At 28.7% G+C, this 24,665-nt stretch overlaps 1 protein-coding gene across 2 annotated transcripts in view; it reads left to right on the forward strand.

Moving 5' to 3' along the window:
- Positions 1-302: 302 nt before the first annotated feature.
- Positions 303-24,665, forward strand: part of LOC136978132 (uncharacterized) — a 48,533-nt gene continuing 24,170 nt past the window's right edge. The window contains exons 1-2 of one of the 2 annotated variants that reach the window (XM_067273789.1): positions 303-318; positions 8,925-9,393. In XM_067273789.1, the coding sequence (XP_067129890.1) occupies positions 9,007-9,393 (387 nt within the window). In that variant the 5' untranslated portion in view covers positions 303-318; positions 8,925-9,006. Of the gene's footprint in view, positions 319-1,291; positions 1,394-8,924; positions 9,394-24,665 lie in introns of those variants that run through there. The other variant, XM_067273788.1, reaches the window with a different exon arrangement.

The raw sequence follows: 24,665 nt of genomic DNA on the forward strand, positions 1-24,665 counted from the left end.
ATTTATTATACATTATATGCCTAACATTGAAGGGGAAAAAATTCGTTTTCAGTTTCAAACGCAATAGTTTGTCATATTAAAGTAGCTGACAATATTGAATCTTTGCTTGGAAATTCAAAATTTTGCACTATAAAAAGCTTAAGCACCTGTATCACTGGGAAAAGAACTTTTCTGAACACCTGGTATTACGTAAACACTGCCGAACACCTGCTCAATATTCTTAATAACACTCTTTGGGCTCTCGTCTAAAAACAGCAGCATCACAGTAACTCTATAAGAAAGAATTTCCGAATTTTTATGATTTTTCTATTGTTTCTGGTAAGTAAATTTGATTTTTATAGTTTTTTTGTGGACTTATTCAAATCTAAATTATATACTTATATGTTTAAACTTGAATTCTGAGCTATAAGTTTGATTAAAACACGCAAAATTACGTAACACGATGCTTTTGAATGAATAAACATTCAAATAATTCATTTTGTTTCTAACTATTTGATGATTCAGTTCATTCAAAAACACCTTTATTTTTGTGTAAATTTATAGATAAAAAGCAAGAATTTGCATTTACTTCAACAAAATATATTCAAAAAATTTTCATTAGTTCTAGTCACTTTAAATCCTATATATAGACATGTTTAAATGTAACTTTATTAATTATGAAAATTTATACATTAAATTACATTAATACAATTTGGTATTGAGGATTAGAATTTTTCACCATTAACTAAAATATATTTAAATTACGATTCAAAACTAATTTGCATAAATTCGAGGTCGAATTCATTTTTAAAAATCTAATAAATAAGTATATAAGTGAATAAATTATGATACTGATAATGATATGAAATTTTCTTCGTAAATCATTTAAATGTCATGCAACGACAAGCATTAATATATGCTTAAAAAACTGATCGTGACAAGACTTATGCAAATTACCTGAATAGTGATGAGAATTACAATTTACATGAACGAATGAGATGCATAAATATTGGCAAGTTATAAAAATCAATAAATATTATCACACAAATATGACGAAATTTTAAGAAAAATATAATACATTTACACTGGATTTGTTACTAACAATGAAAAAAAATCCATATTTTATATGCCAATTAGATAGGAATTATAATAAACTGGTGAAAAATTTACCTATAGAATTAGTGAAAAGGTGTTTTTTTCATTATTTTAATTATAGAGATTACAATAGCATGTTAAAGTGTCAAAACTCTACCTGAAACCAGAAAAATTGCCCTCGAGATATTGCAAAATGTCTACTGTATATCAACGAAGACGGCGATATTGAATTTTTTCGCGAAAATAATTTTTCTGATTCTTAACAGAAAATAAAAATATATATATAAAGTGATAGAAATATATTAAGATATGAAAACAGGTAAATGAATTGTTATTTAAATTACAAATGAGATTAGAGTAATTAAAATAAACTTTGCCAATTTCTAATTCTCTTCTATAGCAACTGTATGTAGAACGAGCAATTATTTCTTGTGACATAGTCACAATGCCGGGCTAGAAGTTTTAATCGTATTTTTAATAATTTTTTAATTTAAAATATATGCTCTCCACCTCAAATTAGTAGTGGCTTTCTCCTGCCCTGTACATCATATTTTTCCTGTTACAATGGAGTCGTGCCAGTCATCTATTTATAATTTCTTAAATATAATTTAAAGAAAATATCAGTAAACTGACTTGATTTTAATTTATAAACGTTAGAGAATACAATACCTGTAAAAGTATATCTTTTTATTCATTTTAACAGGCGAATATACAGTATATATTCAGTATATATACAGTATAAGACTGCTTTACGATGTATATACTTTATGACTTCCAAGAATTTGGATTGGGATTAGTGGAATAAGCAACACAACATATAGGAAATCTGCCTTAAAGTATTGCTTTACGGGAGGACTTTCTACGGTAAACTTTTTCCCTGTTTAGTGTTTGACAGGCGAAGAAAATCCGAAAAACTCCACGTGGCCAGACTATCGTTCAGGTGCGAGCTGTCTGTCTGTCGTTTATTAATCTCAAGAATGGTGTTAGATAAATGAAATACAAGACCACACATAGAAATCTTAGGAGCAGAAGGCCCCGATTAATTATATAAGAATGACTGGTTTACATCGAAAGCTACGTTATTTCAGTTCAAAAACTTTCCCCCAAATGGAATTACATAGATGACCAGAATGACTCAGTTGTTATCGGAAAAAGTATGATGTACAGGGGCAAGACACTACTAATTTGAGATGGAAAACATACATTTTAAATTGAAAAATTGAATAAATTAAAAATATGATTGAAAATTGCAAGCTGGAATTGTGACGCACCCGACCTTCACTATCCGGCCATTTTCATTGTGGACCTGCTGTGGCACTAAGAAAAAAGAATTTTTTTAACCTCTATTCATAAATTTACCTATTATTCTGAAATAATATAGTAAAATCAGCTAATGTGAGCACCTGCATAAGGCTGTGTAAGGCGACCACTTTAAGCTGGTCCCTTCAGTGGTTACATTAACAGGTTGCACTGTATGCAATTTTAAATTAATAACTTCATGCATATTTCTATACACAGTACAGTTGATAACAGTTTTAAAATGTTTTAGTATTACAATTTTGAAATATTTTTCCAACTAATTTATGCACGAACTAAATTAAACTGCTGCATTAATAATTTGTTTATTTAATTTAAATTTCATAATTTATAATAGCAGCCAATTTTAGAATATCATTTAAATTTTACATTTAGTGTTAATTAACATTGATATTCTAAACATACGTTCAGAAAAGGTCAAGATTTAGTTATTTACTAATTGTTTTAGTATATATATATATATATAATGTTAAATAAACGTATAAAATTTCTTGTTAATATTGAAGATTATTTAATTATTGTAAATGTTTTAAATATATTTTATAACAATTGACATTGTATTATTATATTCGAAGCTTGGATTCATTTATAAATTAATAAAGCAAATACTTATAAGGAAATGATAAATAGAAATTAATAACTCCTGTGCTTTTAGTCGAAAATATCTGAAATTTTGCAGGGAGGTTTGTTTATTAGGGGAATTGATGCTGTTAAATTTTGGTAATTAAAGGTCGAAGAGGTAAGGAGATAAAGGGAATCGTGTGTATCTCCAGTAGGGTCGGACTTAATGACGATTTTACTCGTTATTATAATTTACAATTTAAAAAAAAAAAAAAAAAAAAAAAAAAAAAAAAACTCATCTGTACCTTCAAAATTAAGCTTCTTGCCATTTTATAATAATTAATAATGTAAAACGTTTTTAAATAAAATATCATAACAGATGGCGTCACCACAATTTTAAATTTTTTGCCGGGAAAGTTACGAAATAGTTGCTGGGATTTTCTATATTCTCATCAGTGACAAACACAAAGCAGGTTTGACTATATTTTGCTTAAATGACTCGTATAATTATAAGTTGTTAACTAATTATTACTAAATATTTTATTTTACATGTTTCATAGTAAGAACGTAAAAGCTCAGAAACATACTCTTAAGTCAGTGGTCCCAACCTTATGCCCGCGGGCGCCATAGCGCCCGCCAATCGTTTTACGTGTGCCCGCCGCTGTGCGACCACGATAAAAATAAAAATATTTCGGTTTTCAATAAAATGCTATGTAAAAGTTTTTTTCGTTTTTAATGATTAACCACTCAAAAGTAGAAATGGCGTCCAACACAGATAAAAGCACAAAGCGAAATGCGACCGATCTCTTTTTCCCCTCCGCCAAATCTTCTCCAACCAAATTTCCCATACCTGAAGTGAAATAAACCGGTCCGTTCTGAATATCATAAAATCAAAGTACAGATTACGACTTACAGATGAACACCTTGACGATTGCTTACGAGCAGGAATATCATCATACTCTCCTAATTACGAAGCCATGGCCAATGAAATGCAATGCCAAAAATCACATTTACTTTCAGATTTATATTTTTCATAAAGAATTTTTATACTCTGTAGATTTTGTATGCATTGTTTAGTAATTACTTGTTTTGTAAAAATTATTGTTAATAGTCTTGTGTATGTTTTATTACATTTTTAGAATTAAATGTTTACTGTACATTATGTGTATGTATTATTAACTATGTCCAAGTATAAATTTACCTTGAAAAAATAAATGGTGCCCGTCGTCCGGCCGGTATTCTAGAATGTGCTCTTAGGTACAAAAAGGTTGGGGACCCCTGCTCTAAGTGAATAAAACAAATTTATTCTATTTACAGATTACATGTAGCCTGTGTTGTTATACTGTTATTATGAAAGAAATTTTAAGAAAACAAAAGAATTTTTGTGTTAAAAATAACAAGAAACTATCGAAATTCTTCTCTGGTTGTTGCCATGATTTATTTCTGTTCTTATCGAAACTTATTTATTAATAAAAGTAATCACGTCTTGTATTAATTTTAGATAAGATATATCTGTTTTAGTTAGAAAACTTCAAAATAATCTTTATCTCTATTTCTAGAATAATATATTCTGTTAATAAGGTATTCTACTATAATAAAATTTATAATGTGCATCGCAAGTGATTGAGTATATGATTTCTTTTTAAATCTCTATTTTATTATCACAAAGATTCGAGGTTTTAAACTATAAATCTGTAATAATAACGACCAATTATTTATCGTGATATGGTCCCAATGCCAAGCTGCAATTTTTAATCATATTTTTAATTTATTTAATTTAAAATATACGCTCTCCACCTCAAATTAGTAGTGGCTTGCCCCTGTACATCATACTTTTCCTGTTATACCATCATCTATCTAACTCCATTGGGGGGAAAATATTTGAATTGAAATAATGTAACTTTCAGTTTAGACCGAAAGTTACGTTATTTCAAAGGTCGAGGGGTGGGAGTTAAATGGGATCTTGGGTCTCGAGTGGGGTGAAACTTAATGACGATTTTATTCGTTATTAGCATTTACATCCATTTATAAAAACCCACCCCCACTTTCAAAATTAAGCTTTTTGTATTTTATAATAATTAAAAAATATAAAAATTGTTTTTTCAATAAAATATATCTCAGTTGACGCCACATACGCAGTTTTGACTGTTGCCGGGAAAGTCAAGCAACTCGTTGCTGGATTTTTTTTATATAGGCGTTAAATTTCTTTTAGGAAATGCTAAAAATGGATATAAATATTGTATTAAAGCATGAAAATACAGTATTTGCAAAGTTATTCTATTGATATTATTATAAAAACATATAAATTTCAAATAGAAATATAAAAAAGTTGCAGCAAACATTCTAACATATAACACATATTATTACATAAAAATTCAATTCGGAAAGAAATATAAATCTTTTGAAACGTATTTTATACGCTTATTTAATATAAACCTTTCCAGATTGTTGCAGAAAACAATTTATAATAGTATTTTTCAATCTTCTATAACTGAAAAATTGTAATATTATCTTATCTCTATTGTAGATATTGATCTACAGCAAGTTAATAATATATCGAATAACGTTATTTTCTATCTAAACTCAAAAATCGCTTAAGTATTTTGCTATGACGTAAAATGCCCGAGGTGATTCAAAACTCTCCATACAGCAGACACCTGAAGAGCGCGTGTGCACGCATAACACTGTGTTAATACGAAAGGATATATTATATACATATATGACATGCACACATAGATCACATTTTGTTATTTATAATTGGGCATATAAAGTTTGGAAATTCTTAAACAGTAATTAAAATTTTCCTTTAACCTGAATTCTTCCTTAAATTATACACATTCTTCTCGAATCACAAATGTCTTGCTTAGAGAGGTTTTACTATATTATTAGTTTAATTCTATATAAACTGTTTTGCTTTATTTCTCTGTAGAATTCAGATTACATTAAGTATAGGAAAGTAACAATAAGCCAATTATAGTGGTTTTCTGGTGTTTGATTAACCTTGACGAAACAAACTACACTCTAGGGAAAGACAACAAATCTTTAGTCTCTACCATTATTAAATGATCAATAAAACACAAATCTCTCTCATAATTATTATTATAGTCGAATCTCCAATAAAGACCACCTCTAAAAGGCCGACTATTTTGTCATTTTATAATAGTTAAAAATATAAAAAGTGTCTTTAATAGAATATGATAATAGATAGCGCCACCGAATGTTGCTGGGAACGTTAAGCAACTCGTTGCTGGATTTTCTTTACAGACATACAAAATAGCCTCCGAACAACGGAGGCTATTTTGTGTTTTTTATGTTTCTGTCAATGGCCGTTGTTCACAGGTCTTACTGTGTATAATTCTCCGAAATATAAATTATTTTATAACTATTTTAGGTGTCTTTCCTATCTGGAATATTCTTTATTTATTTGTTTATTCATTTATGATCTATAAATAAACGCTTAATTTAATAAATAAAAGGAGAATATTGAACTAAAATTAATTCGTTGCCTGGTGAAAATGTCAAAAAATAATGGAAGATTATTTTCCATGTTGATAAATACTAAATCAATTGAAAATAACCTTTATTTTATCTAATTAAATTATATAGAATTAGAAAGACTCTCAATCAATTACTCATTATTTAAACAATAATTTATTAATTAATTCTAAATTCAAATAAGGAATTTAGTAACGATGTTAATATTAATTCTCCTGCTTTTTTGAATGTATAATCGATAAAAACAGATCGAAGATGGTGATTTAAACAATTTTTTAACGTATATCAATAATTTAATTGAAGTATTTCACTAATTGAATTGATTATATTAGTGAAAAAATTTGTAAAGTTGAATTTAACAAATAAAATCTCTAAAATTACTTAAATTTCTTTAAATTTTTCGTTTTACTTCGATTTAAAGTGTAAATTCTCTGTTAGTATTGATAAACATCAACAGATGGAAGTAGAGGAAATTTCTGTTAACAATTTATTACTTTTTCCTGTATATAGTAACTGTTATGGGTGCGTGATAAAACTTATCACAAAATCTTCTCATTATTTCACAATTAAATAACATTAATAAATGTTATTGGGATGCAATTTGAACTTAACCAATGTGTGGTATACGGTGGGCATTCTGCAGATAATTATTATGCAGTATAATAATCTAAGAATATAGATTACCTGATTAATACCTTTTCAATGGTCTTTACTTTCCCGGCTGTTATATATAACAGAGGGAAAGTATTGAAATCGATCTGAAAATGACAAGAAGTTTGCATTCTTGGACTAAGGGGACCTTGAAACGTCGAGAAATGCAAAAATTCGGGGAATTTTTCTGTATGTATAGATGTTTGTGTGCGAGGGGCAGGAATTTGTTCACCCTGTTTAAAGCTTAATAACTCCTGTGCTTTTTGTCGAAAATTTCTGAAATTTTGCAGGGAGCTTTGTTTTATTAGGGGAATCGATGTTATTAAATTTTGGTAATTAAAAGTCGAGGGGTGAGGAGATAAAGACGGGTCAGGCATCAAATATGAAGTGGAATCGGAATTCTTTATAAAACTTGTCTCTACCGTCAAAATTAAGCTTTTGCTATTTTATAATAAATAATAATAATAAAAGTTTTGAAAATAAAATCTGGTAACAGATGGAGCCATACACAATTTTAAGGTTTTGCGGAAAAGTTACGCAACTCGTTGCTGAAATTTTTTAATTGTAACAGTTGAAACAGTTCCTAAAAATATCGAAATACGATCAAATAACTTATTTTACTTTATATTAAGAAATTTATTGGCAGAAAACCGCCATTTTGCTCTTATTTTCTTGATATTATTATGTTTCTGTAGAATTTTGTCCTTTTCTTGATTACTTTTTTACACAAGTTACATTGTTGAATATTTCTCAGCATCTAAAGCTATTTTCTTTTATAAAATAGTCATTCAATTCTTACAGGTTCAATGTTCTCCATATGGAGTATCTCCTAAGAAGAATGGCGTCGATATAAGAATATTTGATTTCTATGTTTATTACATCTGGAAAGTATCAATATATTATTAATATTCTATGGAAAAATCTTTTCCTGCGTGTGTAAATTACTAAAAGTTATATTACGTAATAAAAGTTTTAAATATTTAAATGGTGTGTAAACTTATCTTTCTAATATGGTTAAGAAGAAAACAAATTGTTCAATTTATTATAGAAAATTCAAATTTATAGCGTTGATAACTTGAAATTTTGAAAGGAAAAAAAAGATTTATATATATATATATTGCACGAAAACTGACATACATATAACATTTTTTTAAAAGATACGAAATTTCAAAATTGCTTTCGGTGTTAACTTTAAATAGTGTAAACGAGCAATTATTTATTGTGACATATTCATAACGCCGGGGTGCAATTTTTAATCATATTTTTTCATTTATTTTATTTAAAGTATATATGCTCTCCATCTCAAATTAGTAGTGGCATGCTCCAGTACAGCATACTTTTCCTGTGAGCAATAGAGTCGTCCCAGTCATCTATTAACTTCTTACAAGGGAAATTTTTGAATTGAAATAACTGACTTCTGTTTTGCATCGGAAGTTCGTATATAATTAATTGGGGCGTCCTGTCCCTAAACTTTTTATATCTGGTCTTGAATTTCATTTATCTAACAGCATTCTTGACATTAAAGACTTATTGTCTAGTTAAACATTATAATATTGGCAAACTGTAGAGTTTTAGAACAATTTTCTATAATCTTTTTTATTTAAAAAAACAGTTATTGTTCAGTTCAAATGTATAAAAATGTTAACCGGTTTAGTTTAATAACTTTTTTTAATTATAGACAATTTAAGAGATAGATCTTCACGTCACTTGAAAGAGTTCTCCTTATTAGCTGATAAGAAAAAGAAGCATTACAAAAAATATAATCCTGTTAAGTTTATTTAATTATAAAGATGGGTTTCTTACAATTTTCTTTTCTGTTCTTTTAGTTAACAAAAAACATTCGAGTAGTTGCAGTCTTTGCTGAAATTACTGAAGATATTGGAACCAGTTTTGCATCTGTCCAAGTAGATGATTCGCAAAAGATCGTTCAGAAACTTTACTAGGAAAAGGGAAATCGAAGCAAAGGATGAATCCTCGAACAAAAAGAAAACCGAGCGAAGATCATTGCCTAAAGATACTGAAAACGAATGGATAAATGAAGGGTTTCTTCAACCGGTTAGAAATCTCAATAAACGTTTATCATCCTTTCTTTCTCCCAGAGGTGCTCGCAAGACAAATGTTCCGAACGATGATAAATTGAGAAGCTTCATCTCTAGGAGATTATCGCTTCCAAAAAACTCTCGCCTAAATCAAAGGAAAAAAAGTAATGAAAATGAAGGAAGATCTGATGTTTCCACCCCTCTTCCCAAACCACAATGGACCAATAGGATCAATTTAACGTGGAGAAAAGGGAAAGTAAGTTCAACTTTTATTTACAATTTTAAAAATTTTAAATTCTGGTGTAGTTAATATTTTTTTATAATTATGAAAAATTATTTTAAATGTCGCGAACAATAAAAGTTTATTATTGTTCACATTATAAACACTTTGCTTATTGTAATCAGTATTCGGTTATTTTTATCATTATCTGGGTAAATAGGCCTGTTTAAACTGTTTTTTTCTGCTATTAGCTTTATGATATGGCTCATAACACGCAATCGTTATCAACTAACACCTTCGGTGCCAAGGGGTACAGAAGATTAGAGGTCTTTCTACATCATTGTGCATTACAACCTATATGTCCAATTAAAGCTATAGAATTATTTATAAATTATGATATAAAATTGCAAATTGCTAAATATAATTGTAAAATTGTTCTATTTGTTCTATATTTGGAATTCCTAGGTATGTACAGTACCTCAGTAGGTATGTAAAAACTTTTTACAATATTAATTACTATAAAATGGTTAAAAACTTAATTTTGAAAGTAGAGACGAATTTTATTTTAAAAATAATTGTAAATGCTAATAACGACTAAAATCTTCATTAAGTCTGTCCCCACTCGAGATATGACACGTGACCCCCTCTATCTCTTCACCCGTCGGTCTTTAACTACCAAAACTTAGTAGCATTGCAGCTGCCAAGAACGGCCATACCAACTGAATGAAATGAAAATAACTTAGAAAGAGATGGCAACATAGGTTCGAACTTTTCTCTAGTGAACAACGGATCTTTTTGTTTGAACTTCATTCGGGGAGAACGTATACGTCGCAAATATTTCGAAATTAAATAAGGTACATTTGGCAAATAAAGTCCACCTAATGTTTTAAGGCGTTTTGTCTTTTCACTATTAGAAGAAATAATCTGAAAGTTATACTATAACATACTTGGTACATACACGATGGTACTTGCAAAAATATGAAAATTAAAGTTAGCAGCATTCGAAAACTTTTTGTAATAATACATTCTCCGCCAGTGTTTTACTAACAGATAAATAAATGCACATTAACTGGAAAATATCAGTACCTATAGCTATTCTACTCGTCATTTACTTTAATATGACATATAACATGATCAAGTTACCAAAAGATGAAGAACACTTATCATATTACCTTGAAATACTAAGACAACGGGTTCTGCCGATGTTCACACTTCAATTGTATCAAACACGGCGGAATCGTCTTCAACTGCTGTAGTTCATGATAAAGCTGCTAAAAGGTAGGTGCTTTCAAAAACATAAAAATATCTTGTGGAAATGTCAGCGTTCTCTTTATAAGAAGAAAGATGGCTTTATTTTAGAATAAAGCCATCTTTCGTCCTTATTTGGCAAACGTACCTTATGTATATTTTGAAGTGAACTCATATCGTCTGGATTGATCCACCACGATACCGCCTATACGACTAAAGTCTAAAAACCCGACTACGTTGATGAGCCCCAACTACAGCATCCATACCCCTAATACACAAACCTTCCTGAAAAATTTCAGAAATTTTCCACAAAAGACCTATAAATTATTAAGCTTCAAAGTGGGTGAACAAAATCTTGTCCCCACACCCAAACACTAACATATATCTAACATATGGGGCAGGATTTTGTTCACTCACTTTGAAGTTAGCCCGCCAGATAAAGTCACTGGATAAAGTCATCAAACACTGGTAGTTATAGATGGAATCAATACCTGGTTATGTGAAATTTTTCGGGTTTCTTCACGTTAGTAACTCGTAAATAGGGGCCAGTTTCCCAAAAAGATCTCGGGAGGCATCTCCTTCGGCAGATCGCTCATGTGTCGCTTTGTCTTATACGAATAAAATTTATAAACCTTAATAACTTTCGTGTCTTTTTTTTCGTGTCGTGCCTTTTCACGTGTCGAAAATTTCTGAAATTTTGCAAGAACGTTTGGTTATTAGATGATCGATAATATTCAATTTTAGTGATTAAAAGTCGAGGGGTGGGGAGATAGAGACGGGTCTTGCATCCCATCTCGAGTGGGACTTAATAAAGATTTTAGTCGTTATTAGCATTTACAACTTTTTATAAAACTCATCTCTTCCATCATAATTAAGATTTTTTTGCTATTTTATAATAATTAATAATATAAAAAAAGGTTTAAATAAAATATCTTAATAGATGGCGCTACATACAATTTTAAGTTTTTTGACGAGAAAGTGATGCAAATCGTTGCTGGATTTTTAACTATGGGCGACGACGCAATCCACCAACGTGTCACTAATTGCCAGCCGAGGGATTTTTTCGCTGGCAACATTACCATATTACAGACATCTAGTGTGACATCACGAATCTTAGTATTGTTCTCATTAATTTATTTTGCCGTAGTTCTTATTGTTGTAGAACCAACTAAAATAATAATACAGCTTTTAGTGTAATAGTTGGAGAGCTCGCGATCGCTCCGGTGTAATCGTTAATGAACCTTAAACCTTGATATATTAAAAATAATTTTGTTTATATTCTATTAAAATTTCTAATAATATAATTTTTAAGTTTATCCATAAAATAAGTGCATCGTAATTTTAAAATTTAGCAAATGATTTAGTGACATTTTTCGGAGATTTCGGCTATTTTTAATGTCTTATTGACGTCAATGTATTGTGAGAATGGTTATAAATTTATTCTTTTGAATCTTATGACTCGCATATTTCCTTCTTATGGTTCTATTTAAAAAATATACATGAATAAAGGTAAATATTTTAAGGTGGCCTCTCGAATTGCATCAAAATCAAACAAAGAAAACTGACATTTTAAAATGTTAGACAATTAGTTAAAAAACAAACTGTGATTCTTCAATATAAATGAATCGCTTGTTAAATGACATTGTCAACTTTTAATGTGACGTAGTTACATGTTATTCCTATTGTGCAATTTATATGACGTGCCAACTGTTACGTGTTACAGTCTCATCAATCCTGGCGATTACGTCACGGTTAGTAAGATTCGTGAATCATATTATCCAAACGAAAAATAATACTTCGCGTGTGTAATTTATTTCTCTGTTTTATTAAGAACGAGGCACAAGATAAAGCTGAGGACGTTAACACTGTAGAATTTGTATAGCACGGAATAGTTATTTGTGTTCACGTGACAATAAAGCCGCTTAGACGAGCCACGTGATAAAGCTTCTGTTTAACTTTCTTTGACATCTTTACTTTCCAGACATTGACTTTAAATCCTTTTTCTAATGAAGGATTTACTAAACTTTGTCTCTTTTTTATCCTAAGAAATTAGGCGTTTTCGTTTGAGGTCATGATTCTTTTATACCTGTCACATATCAACTTATCTTGCAATCATTTGATTTACGAATACACTCGCAACTGGTTTTAATTAGGTTAATAATTTTTTTAAGTGTCTAGTGTTATAGGAATAAAACAATTCACAAAACACTAGATCCATCTCGTGACTCGTTTATTCAAAACTTATGGTAGTACATATTACAAAATTATCCAGATAATTCCAATAATTGCAGAAATACAATAGACAAATGTCACAACCTAATTTTTAGCCGAATATAAATAAAATTGAAGTAGTCACGTGTATGTTATTACTTAGCTTGACAGCTTGCCAATAGTTTACTCGACGTATCAAGTATTCTCGTTTGATATTCAGTTTTCGTTTTGCTTCGAGCTGTTTATCTTCATTTCGCAAAAAGAAAATCGATTCACAAAAGTTCTTTTGTTTGTTGTCCTCCTTCAACATGGGATAAAATGATACTTAAGTCTAGAAGATTATCACTCTTTTCAAATACTTCGAATTATGTCTGAATCATTTTTACTTTCCCGGCTATAATATATAACAGAGGGAAAATGTGGCGATCGTCAAAAAATGATCCCCCTCCCAGATGTTTACATTTTTAAACTTAGGAGACCTTGAAACGTCGAGAAATAAAAAAAAAACTGCGAGGTTTTTTCTGTATGTATGGATGATTGTGTGTGGGGCACGATTTTCTTCACCATTTTTGAAGCTTAATAACTCCTATGTTTTTTGTCGAAATTTCTGAAATTTTGCAGGGAGGATTGTTTATTAGGAGGATTGATGCTATTAAATTATGATGATTAAAGGTCGAAGGGGTGGGGAGCTAAAGGGAGTAGTGTGTATCTCTCCAGTAGAGTCCGACTTAATGACGGTTTTACTCGCTTTTAGCATTTATAATTTTTCATAAAACCCATCCCTATCCTGAAAATTAAGCGTTTTGCCATTTTATAATAGTTAAAAATATAAAAAGTTTTCAAATAAACTATGATAACAGATGGAGCCACCAAATGTTGCCGGGAAAATTAAGAAACTTTTTAAAGTTGCAGGTCCTTTTAAATAAGTTATTGTACTGTATCTGCGAAAGATATTGGTTGTTTCCAGCCGTTTAATGGAGTTTTCTACAATTATATTTTGTCACGTTTTACAATTATAGTGTGAAATAAAAATTGTCACGTGAATAAGTATAATATATTTAAACAACTTTTAAATTACAACTACATATTCTTATAAATCCAATAGTTTGTGGATTTCGTAACCAATCACCAACGTTTCCTTTTAGTGAAGTTGTATATAAAATTTTGACATCGTTTAGATACAGTAGCCAAATTTTAAGAAAACTAAAAAAGGTGATGGCCTTGACTTACGACGGCAAAATATCACAGAAAACTAGACTGGAAACTATATTTAGCAAGTTAAAAATGGTATCTAATTTAAGAACAAGATAAACACGTGATGTACTGTACATTAAAGTCGATTTCTCTAAGACAATTTTTTTTTTAATTTTGAATTAAATAATTATACGATCGTTTAATTACGAACTTTCATTTCATTAATCGTAGAAAATATGATTTTTTATACACAAATAATATATCGATAAGCGTAGGTAATTTCGTTAGATGACATGCCAAACGAGCAATTATTTATTGTGGCATGGTCACAATGTCGGGCCTACAGTATTTTTTTTATCATATTTTAAATTTATTTCACTTAAAATATATGCTCTCCACCTCAGATTAGTAGTGGCTTGCCCCTGTAAATCATACTTTTCCGTTAACAATGGAGTCGTGCCGGTCATCTATCTAACTCTTTTCGGAGGAAAATATTTAAATTAAAATGACGTAACTTCCGGTTTGTTTGGGAAATTCATATATAGTTAATCGGGGTCTCCTGTCCCACAGGTTTTCATATCACCATCTTTATCAAACGATTCATCATTGATCTCTTTACGTAACACTTTAAATCACTTGCATCATCGCTATGTGATGCCAAGTATTTAAATTAAGTTAATGTTATTACTCTCGATGTTTTAAAAGCAATTTTTGTTACATTGAATTTATTTGATAAAATACATTTTTAATCGCTACTAATGTTCATTTGTGTCGCCATCTGTTAACAATTTCGATAGTATCGATATAATTAATTTAATTAATTAAGTATATTAGCGAAACTAAGAAGAAAATAAGATTTCATATGTAGAGAAGGTGCAGTTGTAATTGGAAAAACAAAAGATTTTTGCTAATTTTTCAGCTTTAACTTTATACATTGTAGAAAGAACTGACTAAATAAGCATCCACTCAGCATCTTAATGACCAAAAAGCACCAGAAAAGTTTATTTTTAAAAAATATTAGGTTTATTGTAAATTCATAAAGTGATTTAAAGAGAAATTTGTATGCCAAACAGTTAATCTCCTGTCTCTTGAATATATTGTAGAAAGTTTTTCGATTTTTATAACGAGATCTAGAACAGTAAACTTTCTACTTAATCGTATCATTTTCTGTTTATATCTTAGGCCTATTTTGTTGTCTAAACTCATTTTTCTTATCTTGAATTTTTATAACTGTATTACAGCCTTAGAAATTTAAAAATCTGTGTCGCATACGCAATATATCATTCGTATCATGACCCGAAAATTCACTAGACACGAATTCGATTGCAAATTCTCCACAAAAATAAATAAGAGGGAAAAGAAAGAAATTTAAAAATTTCCTTCTAAAATGGATTTGGCACCATAAGATTACGTAGAATCTTTGTTGCTAGATGATTGAATCAACGCTTCATAAAATTCCATCAATTTTTTTTAAAAGTTAACTGTAATGCAACGAAATTTTATCTTTTTACTTACGTAAAATTTCTAATAAATCGAACGTCATTTGCTTAAAAAATTTTAAACAATCATTAATTTTCACGTTCCCGGCTGTTATATGTAATAGAGGAAAAGTATGGCGATCGGCCAACAAAATGGCCCTCCAGGATTTTTACATTTTTGGACTCAGAACACTTTAAAACGTCAAGAAATGCAAAAAGAATCGGATTTTTTCTTTATTATGGTGTTTGGGAGGAGGCACGATTTTTTACGCTCTCTTTGAAGCTTAATAACTCCGGTGCTTTTTGTCAAAGATTTCTAAAATTTTGCAGGGAAGTTTTTTTGTTAGGGGAATTTATGCTATTAAATTTTGGTGATTAAAGCTCAAGGTGATGGAGAGTTGAAGGGCATCGTGTGGGCGATCGGATTTACTCGTTATTATCATTTACAAATTTTTATAAAATTCATTCTTACCCTCAAAATTAAACTTTTTGCCGTTTTATAATAGTTAAAAATATAACAAATTTTTCTAATAAAATATGATAACAGATGGCGCAACCAAATGTTGCCGGGAAAGTTAAGCAACTCCTAGCTGGATTTTTAAAACTTGTATACAAAGGTTATAGAAATTATTATCTCATTTATATTAGATTTAGGTTTTGTTTTCAATTTCCGAATTTAGAAATTAATCTGTATAACAAAATTTTAAAATTCCTTATTAAAATCACACTAAGGTATTTGAAATTTTGGCTGCAATTTGAAATAATTATAGACCTATAAATTCCCATTGTCATCATCTGTCCATCATCTGTTCAATTTCAAGAATGGAGTTAGATGAAAGACGAGGCCAAATACTTAAGCCTAAGGGGCAGGAGGACCCGATTAACTGTATTTGTAGTTCCCGTACAAACTAGACGTTATGTCATTTTAATTCAAACATTTCCCTCCGAAAAGAGTTAGATGGACAACGGACACGACTGCATTGCTAACAGGAAAAGTATGATTTACAGGAGCAGACACTACTAATTTGAGGTGAAGAGCATATATTTTAAATTAAATAAGTTAAAAAATATGATTAAAAATTGCAGCCTGGTATTGTGACTATGTCACAACGAATAATTATTCGTTTCTATTACAGTTACATTTAGATTTCTATTAATTAGAAGATATTTTCTACTAAGGTTACATTTATTCATTTCTAACTAAGAAAAAATATCTTCAATATTATTGTAAATATATTGTCTTCTGGATAAGTTTTATGATCAATAAAACTTTTGAATAGCTGTTTACATCTTACCATTCTCGACATTATCGAGTCTTTTGGAATAGGCTACTATAATTGGAACCGAACTTAATAATGAATGCGAAAAGATAGAAGGAAAGATCCTAAGACCCACTTTATATTTTAATTTTAAAATTATTCTTTATACTTGCCCTTGTAAAGGACACATTTCTTTCTAATAATATCTTTTTCATCAAAATATTTTATAAAGATAATAGTTTTCTGTTTACTGAAATCTGTCAGAATCTTTTGTAATCGTTGACTGACTTCAGAAGTTCGGATTAGATAATAGATTAGATAATAAAAATGTCGAAAGCGAATGAATCATAATTAAATTTGCAACCCGCTGCACTACGCAGACACTACACAACAGTGCCTGGCATTATTTTCGAAAAAATAAATGCAGCCTTTCACTCGTGTACCAATTCTAAAATGTTTAAAGATAAGCATTAATTATTGTATAAAATATTAAATTTCCGATACTAAACATATTATTAAATAATACAAACTAAAACAAGCAATTATTTATTGTGACATCGAGATCCAATTTTTAATTTATTTAATTTAAAATATATGTTCTCCACCTCAAATTAGTATTGTCTGCCCCTGTACATCATACTTTTCTTGCTAGCAAGGAAGTCGTGCCGGTCATCTATCTAACTACGTTCTCGAGATTTTCTCCGTTCTGCCAATATTCTGGTAAAGAGTAGGCCTAATTAATTATTTTTTGTAATAAAAAATTGGTTTCTCTAAACTGCCGTTGCAGCCTGTATAATCCAGTCGGTGATTGTTTTCGAACTACGCATAGTAAACGGCCCGCAGAATAGAGTAATATATAATCGTGTAATTGTAATTTTTTATTATACAACTCTTTATATGTTTCCCGATATATTATTACTTTTCCGGCTGTTCTATAACAAAGGAAAAGTATGACGATCGGTCAAAAAACAACCACCAACGTTAGGATCTTTAATAAGATGATTTCCGAAGTAGATGCGATGATCACTGTAATATACTGTAATATGTAATATGTCATATTACAGTGATCATCGTTAACATATGAAATATGTTAATTCTGATTTTCTCTGTCGATACGAGGATCTGTCGCTTTAAATGTAATTTATGTGCATTTTTATAAGAAATCAGTCGACTTAATTGAAAATGATAATTTTTGATCATATAATTAGAAGACATAAATTTTGATAATTGAAAGGGATGTAGAAATATGCTCAAAAACCGTGTAAATGTGCTAAACATAAAAAAATTTATAAAGTTTATTATGATAATAAATAAATGATAACATATTAGCAGAATGATTTTTTCCTATTAACTGTGTCTTAGCTTTCACAAAAAATTTAATGAATATCTCAAATATTTTATTAAAAATATTCGCTAAATTAAACATATTTCCATTTTTTAAACTTAAATATTCTATTTATAATAATGGAACGGTAATATTATGAATAATTCATAATAATTTTACATAGGCTATACGCATGAAATGATATACAGAGTATTTCGTGAATTTATGATATCAATATATTTAATTTTTAATACAAAATATAATACTGTAATCATCATCCTTTAAAATGAATATATTAAATTCCTTTATAAATATAAGATTCCATTTTCATCATTGAATATGTATTTAATAAATTTCAATCTTAAAAATGGTTTTAAATAAATGCTGCTATTTTTATTCCTAAAATGCGTATTATTATTATTATTATTATTATTATTATTAGAGCCTACTCGAGAGTCTAGGCTGAATAAAGAAAGAGAGTGAGAGAATGAGAAAAATGATAAGAAAGAGGAGAGAAGGTCCCAATAGAGTACTGAATAGCTAGAATGAATGAGAAAGTATGAAAAATAAATACGATATTTGTTGAGAAATGTTAACCAGAGAGTAGAGAAAATTTGTAAATACATGGAGTAAGAATTAACAGCTTTACTACAGTGGGACAGTATTGAGAAAGACAGTACAAATCCTAAGTAGTATTTACAAGCATGACGAAGAATAGAAAACATGTTTACAAAATTTACATACGAGAGCAGGAAACATCCAGCGTATTACAAAGAAATAAACTCGTTTCCTTCACATTTATGGAAATGGAAACAGTAATTTTTGGAATAACTCTATGTTATCATAAATTAAGAATTTGAAAAATGTTTAAGATAGTTTCTCTCCTAATTATGACGCAAAATAATCAGTTCAAATTATTAAAAAATTATTAATAATGTCCAAAATATAACAAATTTTTAAAATAAAATATGATAACAGATAGCGCCACCAGATGTTGCCGGGAATGTTATACAACTCGTTGCTGGATTTTTTTCATATTTAATTAAACAGCGTGCGAATTTTACATATTAAATTTAATGAAATATAAGTTCTTATATATAGTCACTAGTATATAGACTCGTAGATGATTACATAAATGTATATTGTGATATAGGCTCATTACTTAGTTTATATTAGCTAAATAATTGAGCGAATATCACAGTATAGATTTATGAAGTAGATTATATTGTTTTGTTACATAAAATGTAATTACTAATTTTGATCGATTCGATCAAAGATCCAATTAAATCATGTCTAGGGAATGATTATTTCCTTTTTGGATCCGCCATTATACAATTTATAGTCGTAAGTTGTTCTCAAAGCAAGATAAGAGCAATGCTACGAAGGAAATATCACGTAAATTATAAAATAAAATCAAAATTAATTATAATTACATCATATGGATCACACAAATAATAATTTAACAATTATTAAATCTCAATTCTCTTAAACAAAGATTTTAAAATGCTGATTAAACAAAATGTTAATTCATTGTGTACAGTCAAGTATGAGTTTTCACATTATCTCTATTAAATTATGATTAAAATAAATTTAAATATTTAAAGTCATATAAAATTCATTTTCTGTAGTATTTTTTTCAATTTAATTATATTTAATTATTTATAACGAGTAAAATCATATCAGGTTTGAAAACTAAAATATAAACAAATTTTGTTCGAAAAATGCATTTAAAATGAATTTTTCATTAAATTGTGTCATCAAAATTATTGTCAAATAAGGCATTTTAATATCTTTTTACTTTTATAAATTCATTTTTAACTGGAGGCGAATAACTGTGATTTTTATTATTTTATAGTATCATACATATCGATTTTTATACTAATTAAATAACTAATATACATAAATCCAAGAAAAGTTCAAGAGTTAATTCTTAATTAAGATTAATTAATTATTAATGAAATCGAATCGATATGCAAATTTAAAAGAATTTTAATAGTTTTTCCATCGATTTTTATTAAGTTTTATAAAAGTAAATATGGTGATCTAGAGATTAAAGTCTCTCGTAACTAATATTGTACGACTTAATTATCAAATCTCAGTTCAAGGTCTGATGGTTTTACTCCCATGTTTACACTAAAAACAAATATTAAAAACCGAATAATTTTCAGGAAAAGTTGTATTAAATTTACTCCCACAAAAATCCCACACTAAAAATGATTTATACGTTAATAATATGTATCCTCTTGTGTATTAAAAATAAAATATATTTACATAATAATAATATAGATTTCTTTAGGTTCGGATTCACATGAAGTACGCATATTAATTCGTTTCATATACAGAACCACGTTCACTCACACATAGACTTATATTGTCTGTGGCTCCTGATACACTGAACTTTTTAAGGACCCCGAAAGTTCATTACAGGGATATCATAATTAAAAAGCGGGTATTCAGAGCTCTCTATAGAAAGAACTATTAGGTAAATTTTAACCAAATTTGGCATAAACACTGGTCTTGATTTTCGGGAAAAAGTTTTTTCTGAAAATTGAGTCGTTAGGGCGAAATTCGGCGCTGATGCTCGCTTAAGTACTTCACGCACCGTACATTAAGAACATTTTGCCACTCTTTTTACATCCGAAATTTGTTAAAAACGTACGTAATACACGCATTAAAGGAATAGTAAAGCCAAATTTCTCCCTAGTGACTAAATTTTGAAAGAAAATGTTTTCCCAGAAAATCAGGAAAATCAAGTATATACATCAAATTCGATCGAGATTTGCCCGATAGTTCTTCCACTTTTTAAATTTAAAAAGTTTAATTCTTATATAACTTTAACTCAACATTTTATGAAAGTACAATAACCTAATAAAGTATACCATAATAATTCTGTATAGGCCTATAAAAAATGATTTTATAAAAGAACGTGGAAATAATATAGCATATTGGAATATAAATATTAAATATAAATACTTCAATAACAGACGGATTAAAAATATATAATAGCATTCTTTTATCGTCACTTATTCGTATATTGAGTGAGAATTTACATAAAACTTGAATGTTTAGGAAACGATGTATACATGAATTTAATACTAGATAATGCTTGTTTCAAAGATATATTAAGAAAAATATAAAATAAATGAAAGTGAATTCAACAAAACACGAGTTCAAGGTCTAGAAGAAATATAGAATTCGATTTAAATCTTTTATGCTGTTAGCAGGGAGGAAAAAAAGGGGGATTTTGTTTAAATAGTAAAAATGTGTACGTTAATGTATTGCGTTTAACTGGATTCACTAGAGATTTTATGATAAATAACTTTAAAGGTCAGTTACTTTTTGTCATAAAATCTTTTCTCCAATGATGAAAAACTCATCTTCCTTCCTCGCTTGACTTCCTTCTAAGATGCATCTACATTATTCTTAACGTCTGTTGGTCTGTTATAAGTTGTTTTAAAGTATTTTAAATTCAAAATAATAGGATTTACATATAGAGTTTTTGACTCGTAAATATATTCTATCTTGTTTTTTAAAAATTTAATTAAGTTTTTTTGTTTTTTTAAATAAATAATTAATATTACTTTGCAACTTTTTACATATTTTTAATAAATACTTGATTTAATTGTATTTAAAAAAATAATTTTTAATTTATTTTATTATAAAGTTTATATGTTAAAAAGAAAATAAACTTGATAAATTTCTTTTGAAATTAACTTTAAGATATTAATTTAAGAAAAACAAAATGTAAGATTTATTATTCTAAATTTTGTTATATAAAAAGGAAAATATCGATGGATATAAATTTAGAAATTAAAAAAAATGTTTTGTTTAGAAGGAATTATTATGCTACAACATAAAATAAAAATGAAACTCTGTTTTATTCAAACAGGATAAAATCTGAACTACTAAGAATGAAAATAAATAAAGAGCATTCATCTATAAACTAATTAATTATTGTAAAAAAAATTAATATTTAAAAAATTTTATTTTATAAATTTCTTTCTTAAAGATTTAATTTGTCAACAGGAAATTTGTAATTAATTAAATACAGTAGAACTGTGCATATATGTATTTTAATTAATACATTTATACCAAGGTTGAAACGTCATTTTTCTTCACTTTCTAAATGTTCAGAAACAAAATTTTAATCAAAGAAATATGATAATATATGAAAAGAAAGAAAGAAAAATAAGAAAATTTAATTACATTCTCTACTTGTATTTCAATTACACAAAAACTTTTAAGAAAATATATTACACAACAAATATATTACAGTATTTTACAATTGAACATTTTTACATCAAAAAAAGAAATATGGAATTTAATTAAATGAATGTGGAATGTAAGGATTCCTATCAAATCATTAAAGGTAACACAAATTGACTGATTGTGTAAATTTAATTATCATCAATTAAGTCTATGTTCTGATGATTAGCATCATCCAAACAATAGTAAGATCAATACAGATTCACTTAACGCATTCTATTGGCTACCTGTAGCTAAAATAGATACTTACGTAACAGTGTTTCGGTAAGAAAATTACATTTATGCCCATGCCCACTTTGAAACATTTCAAATGTAGGCCTATACACAACGTTCTCATGCGGTGTATTATTAAGTGGATTATTATTATTACTATTCTCAAGTGGATTATTATTACTATTCTCAAGTGGATTATTATTACATTCTCAAGTGGATTATTATTATTACTATTATTGATAAAGTTAAATTGTTGCCAAATCTGAGTATTTCTTTTTTCCAAATTAATTCATCAATTTGTTGTGTCTTTGGCACTTTCTCAACACTATTTTTAGAAGAGTAAAAAGCTTATTCATAATCTATATTTTGGCATATCTCCCATTAGGTCATGCCCTACAATTAGGAAGCAATTTCTTAATTATTTATGACGTATTTAAGCACGCGGATAAGCATAATAACTTTGATCCTTTTAATTCTTTATTTATTTTATATTCTTCGTCTTTTGAAGTTGGTAGATTAACTACTTAATCGGCTCTAGAATTCTAAACAGTTTGCTAAAATTTACTTTATGAAACCTTTGATTTTAATTAAATCATTCCGTAAATTTTTCTTATTGATTAAAATTTATTATATCTTTTTTTGTATTCCTTTACCCTAGATGTAATACATACGAGGAGATTAAATCAGTAAATCAAAGCGAATAATGTACAGTTTTCGACTCATTACTCTCCTATATAAATCCTTAAAATTCCCAGATGGATGCATTTTATGAGAATTTTCACATGATGTGCCTAAGTAGAAGTTAAAATAATAACAGATGGCATTTATTCGAGCATAAATCCTTTTTATTTTTAATTCGCTAGTACGGCGTAGTGAGTGCATTAAAAATTCTTAAATCCGTTTGGTTTACACTTAAATCGTTCCGAATCAAAATTTAATACCCACACAATAAACTTAATCAATACATCAACTTGGTGGACCGAAAGCAAACACGTTACTGTAATTTTTTTTCTTTTTTAAACCACTTTTCTGAACACTTGACACTTTACAGTAGCTGAAGTCAGCCATTTTCGTAAACTGCCAGTTACAATTCCACGAATATCTTATCTTTAGCTGACATTGCTTCTCTTCTCTGACGTCTCGGCTGTCTTTTTAAAAAAAGAAAATCGCATCTTATGTTGGATTAAAATAAAAATTTACTGGCGGAAGTTAATTTGTAACTATTAATAATTTATACTTTCGATAAACAAAAATATTGACATTGCGTAGAAGAACGTCATAACACAAAAAACGTGGTAAGGATTTTAATTTTGATATCAGAAAAATGGTAATTATCGATCGTATACTGTTTGCATTCCTGTAAAATTGGTAGCAACAGCTTTTCTTTCTTAGTCTACGACCTTGAAAGAGAAATTGTTGAAGAGCGCATATGCTGCGAGTTGATTAGTCTCGGAAATCCTGGAATTAATTTCCTTCCAAGTAATGTTAATAATGTACTAATGAACGTGTCGATTTGTTTAGAAAGTTCTGCACTTTGTATTTTCTTGTGTCATAAAAAAACGTAAATAATAATAACTTATAACTTGGGTATTCTTCCAGACTTTGCGGACTTTTTATCTTTTAAATCAGGGATGTCCAACCCGCGGCCCAATAAACGTGTAAATAAAACCAACAAATTTTTATTTATTTATTTCAACGGCATAAACTCAAAAAAGAAGTTTCAGAAAGCCGTAAATCTGTATACATATTTTATTTCTGAGTGGAAAGGAAATATTCTCAAATACTTGGAAATGTGTGAATGAGGAAGGAATATTAAATAAAGCTGGAGTTGTGACTCAAATGATTATAGACCCAAATATGGGGAAATGAGAGAAAGGACAAAAGATAAAAAGTAGTGAGAAAGATTAAATAGACCTTCTGTTATGCAAACATTGACCCTTAATTTTCCAACCTTCCTCACTTCTTTATCTTTTGTCTTTTCTCTCCTTTCTCCTCGTTTGGGTCTATAGTCCTTTGAGTCCCAACTCCAGCTTTATTTAGCATTCCTTCCAGTGTTGCAAGATTCGGCTACTTTGCGCCAAATTTGGCTATCTTTTGTTTAGTTCGGCGTAAAAA

This window comes from Centruroides vittatus, unplaced genomic scaffold (assembly GCF_030686945.1).
Source record: "Centruroides vittatus isolate TY-2023 unplaced genomic scaffold, ASM3068694v2 contig_489, whole genome shotgun sequence".
Taxonomy (NCBI): Eukaryota; Metazoa; Arthropoda; class Arachnida; order Scorpiones; family Buthidae; genus Centruroides; species Centruroides vittatus.